A 4745-nucleotide genomic window follows, 5' to 3' on the forward strand; every position below is an offset into this window, starting at 1 on the left:
TCTCTCTGTCTCTCTCTCCCTCTGTCTCTCTGTCTCTCTCTCTCTCTCTTTCAGAAATCAATGCTCGCTCTCAATTAGAGGTCACAAAACCAGTGCAGCCAGCGGTCAACTTTTCAATTACCAGGAGACTTGCACGCCCCCAGAGCATCACACACTCACAGTCTCTCTCTCTCTCTTTTATTATTGGGTTATTGGGTCTGGGCCAGCCAATCTTTCTTCACTTAATCAACAACAGCGTGTTTGTGTGGGAATCTCATGTACAGTCATCTCAGGCTCACTCTTCACCCCAAAATGAAAAGAAAGAAGTGATATTTGTTTTAGTATCATTAACATTCGTCGCACTGTGATATCACTTTAATGATGATTAAGCTCATTTTGTGCCTGAACTGTCATTACTGTAAAGCCAAAAATGAATGATTGTAATATGAATAAATTAATAAAGTAACTTTGATTAAACAAATTGTGAATTGTTAATAATTCAAACACAGATCACACACACCATACAGAGAGAGAGAGAGAGAGAGAGAGAGAGAGAGAGCGCTTCGTGTTGGGCTTCTTCACACATTTAAAACACAGAAGACGGAGCATTCATCACATCATTGAGCTGCATTGCATACGCGCGAGAAGGCACGAGATTGTGAAGGCGCTGAGCAGAAAGATGACGTTCAGGATGGAGAAAGAGGCACCTGCGACCCTGCGGTCAAAGACGGGACGAGGGATGATGTGCAGGGGATTCTTTTAAAGTGACAGTTCATCTGAATCTTTTCATGACACACTAGTCTCATGCTTCACGAAAGACAAAACTCACAGCAGAAGTTCATATGACTGAGGCTTTAGTTTCAGATTCTCATCAGTTTCTCACACAAACCTACAGTCATATGAGGACTGCTTTAATTCTCAGTTTATGAAGAAATGAAACATTCACACTGATATTCTGCCAAACATCTCGTGTTGCAGAAATGAAAGTACGTCCTACGCGCTTGAATGACGCGGAATGTTCGTGTGAACTGTCCCTTTAAAACCAGCACCACTGCACACGCGTGAATTTTAGCACCGTTTGATGATGATGTTTATTTGTTCCACACTGACTTTAGTTTTAGTTTGTAAAGGAAGACACAAGCGTTGCAGCAGAAGCATGCAGACAGACAGAAGACAAGCGTTGAGGAGGAGGAGGATGTTTTCTGTGGAATGTACACCGGGGTCCATAAGGGCACCTGAAGCCGAAAGCGTGCGAGTGTGAAGTGATGTCACTCTTCTGACGGGTCAAGGGTCAGAGTTTCTGGTTGGCAAAGAAGGCTTTGGTCTGACCGCAGGTGGGGTTGACACAGAGTGGACAGCGGAGGGTGAGCTGACGGGAACACTGCTCATTAGACTTCAGATGAGACTGAACCAGATCAGCCAGCGCCTGTAAGACAGACAGAGAGATGTTTATTCAGCAAACAATCCCAGAATGCATTGCTGTGAGGTCAGTAAAAATATCGAAGAAGCTGTTGTGGTTGATCAGGTGGCGTATATGGGAAAATACATCATACATGTGCATGAACGTCACAAACAGTTATTTGTGTTCTTACCCTGAAAAACAGAGGATTTCCATTCAGAGATTCTGCCCTCCTGATGTTCTCCACACCACACTGAAACACACACACACACACACACACACACACACACACACACACACACACACACACACACACACACACACACACACACACACACACACACACACACAATTCATTACCTTACTGAACATTTGATGCCAAATACAAAAAGAGCAATATATATATTATACACATTACAGTTTACCTCTCCGTTACCATCTCTATTTGAAAGATTAAACTGCAGGTTACATATTTTTCTTTTAGTCTAATTTCTCATGAAATCCTACCAGACAGCTCAAATTATGAATTATGACTTTAATTTTACTGGTGTGAATCATGGTAAAGAGAGACTGTTTTCAACACTATTTTTATTGAGCAAATGCTTTAAACATTTTATTGAGCAAATGCTTTAAACATCAAAGTATTTTTAACTGATGAAAGTTGCACATTGAAGCTTTAAATTAAATACAGCACTAAAACATTGATTTATTTCCAGGTTTAAATGAGATTTTACCAGGACGGGAGGTTAACTAGATTACATTATACACGGTATTTTGACAAACACAAACACACACCTCCTCTCCGAGGATCTGCGAGTACTCGATGTCGAGTTCATGCAGCGTCTCGATGTGGTCGCTGGTGAAGGCGATGGGCACCAGCAGGAGATTCTTCTTCCCACGCTGACACAAACCTTTGATGACATCATCAGTCTGTGGACCCAACCACGCCATCGGCCCCACCTACACCAGACACAAATCACCTCCACATCATCATCATCTCACACAGACACGCTGCAGTTACAGCACATCACCACCGGGTGTCTCTGTTTACCAGCTCATCTATAGCTCGGATAAGATTCACTTCTGTTATCACAGCCCTGTCAGATACAGTGTTTTTTATTCTGTCACGATTATGAAATTTGGCTGATGATTAATTGTCTATTTAGAGCTTTGACATTTATTTCACATACATTTTTGATTCGGCTTTGAAACGACCATATTGTTCTGAATAAAAGACCATGTTTAATGGGGGCATCATATATTTAAGGTGTAGGCTTTTACATACGTGTAATATACGTGTAAAACGAGTTTGATCAGGAGTGAATTGAAGCCACCATTAAAATGCTTTCAGTCAAACTTCTAGTCTGTTTTTTCTCCCTTGCAAGACTACAATAAAATTTAACTTAACTGTTAATTCAATTTTGGTAGGCTGGTTTTTCACTCTGAGATTATCTTAAATAATATGAAATTGTACAACAGTTTTTTGATGGTATATATCATTTTTTATTGTTGGCACATTTGACCAGTATTATCATACTTAAGTTACAATATATGAAGAGTTTGGTTCCAAAATGAGATAACTTCGTTTTTTATTTTTTTCAAAAATCATGTTTTCTATGATGTTATCGTGTTTTTATTGTGTTAGTTAGCTGTATTTTTTTTAGTTATTATGGCTTAAATCAAAACAAACCAACTGCAGTTTGATTGATGTTCATTTTTTTTTAAACAAAGTTATCTCATTTTGGAAACAAACTCTTCATATACAGTAAAATATGAACTATCCAGGCACTACAGCTCCCCCTTGTGTCTTCTATAGAGATGTGCAATGATCTGAAACCATCCCGATGAGGTCAAACTATGGCGATGAGATGATTATTGAATAATCGTGACAGCCTTAGCATCTGAGGTAATGGAGTTTCATTCTGACCTTTGACTGCCAGACGAGTCTGTACGGGTTACAGTGACCCAGTCGATCCATGACCCTCTGAACCGTCGCTCCCACCTCCTGAGGATATGGATCGCCCCTGTTCACCACCTCAACACACACCAACAACAGATCTGTTAGACAACTGCTGAACATATGAATGAGTGTTGTGCGTTAGATATGAAGTCGTGTTACTCACAGCCATGGGCAGAGAGTGAGCGGAGAACAAGATCACCACATCATTACGCTTCTCCGGAGGAAACTGCTCCAGTTCATTACGAACATGATCCGCAAAACACTGAAAAAACACAAGAAAACAAACACACTTCTGTTCATCTGATGCCTCGACGTTTCATCTCTAGTACAGCATCACGCTTAAAAACTGATGTGTCATCTGAACTGAAGTTTCACGCAGACCGATTCATGAATCAATGACTCTCATCAGACTCTCAAGTTCGTTTAGTTCAGCTTATGGGATGATCATGATATTCATAAAAACACTTTTCAAGTGTGTTCTCTGCTGGACTCCATATCAGAAGCATTAAAACACATTCTGTCTGTTTGAGGAAATATTGTCCTTTTCAAGCAAGAAAAACAGCAATATTTTTGAGGAGAAATTATTAATAATATATTAAAAAGGGTACATTTTATTAAAAGTTTTTGTTGTTGTTTTGTACTTTAAGACATTGTGACTGAATCAAAATCACAGGAGAAATGTGGGTCTGAATTTGTATTTTATGGTTAAGTTGACTGTACTCTGTAGAGTTCAATGAAACTCATTTTATAGCCTGTGAACTACAGAACTAAAGTCATGAGAATCGATGAACAACAGTATAAATCTGTGATGTGTCCACGTTCACGCGTTACCTCGATCAGAAGGGGGTGTGTCGGCCACCTGTCAATCACACTCCAGCGCATCTTCGGCCTGTCACCACGGTTAGTGTAGTACCTGTAGATGGCATTCAGACTGCTGCCTACACACACACACAAAACCTATCTGTATTACTGACTATATCAAGCCATCAACTAGTGAGTTGAATACAATATTTAAGTTCTTAAGGCTAATTCAAGTCAATGTAGCATCAAGTAGTGTTAAAAGTTGCTGTGTGTACCTGTTGTGGAGCAGCTGTATTGTGGATACTGTGTGAAGGCGACGGCTCGCTCTACTCCATCTTTCTCCATCTGTTCTATGGCATCTTCAGTCAGAGGTTGAACGTACCGGAAACCAATGTAGAACTTATGAGGAGCTACACAAACACACAATTACATATATTATCTCACCACATTTATTACTTTACTCATGTATACGGTGTCATTTAGTCTATAGTTCGGGTGTTCCGGGTTACAAAGAGAGAGAGAGAGAGAGAGAGAGAGAGAGAGAGAGAGAGAGAGAGAGAGAGAGAGAGAGAGAGAGAGAGAGAGAGAGAGAGAGAGAGAGAGAGG

General features: G+C 40.3%; 1 protein-coding gene across 1 annotated transcript in view; it reads right to left on the minus strand.

Moving 5' to 3' along the window:
* Positions 1-161: 161 nt before the first annotated feature.
* Positions 162-4745, minus strand: part of fech (ferrochelatase) — an 18495-nt gene continuing 13911 nt past the window's right edge. The window contains exons 6-12 of the mRNA XM_057360999.1: positions 4415-4549; positions 4170-4276; positions 3502-3600; positions 3306-3413; positions 2174-2338; positions 1572-1631; positions 162-1405 (exon numbers count right to left, since the gene is read on the minus strand). Coding sequence (XP_057216982.1) covers positions 1271-1405; positions 1572-1631; positions 2174-2338; positions 3306-3413; positions 3502-3600; positions 4170-4276; positions 4415-4549 — 809 coding nt within the window. The 3' untranslated portion in view covers positions 162-1270. The remainder of the gene's footprint in view (positions 1406-1571; positions 1632-2173; positions 2339-3305; positions 3414-3501; positions 3601-4169; positions 4277-4414; positions 4550-4745) is intronic.

The sequence above is a fragment of the Triplophysa rosa genome, linkage group LG19, assembly GCF_024868665.1.
Source record: "Triplophysa rosa linkage group LG19, Trosa_1v2, whole genome shotgun sequence".
In the NCBI taxonomy this organism is placed as follows: Eukaryota; Metazoa; Chordata; class Actinopteri; order Cypriniformes; family Nemacheilidae; genus Triplophysa; species Triplophysa rosa.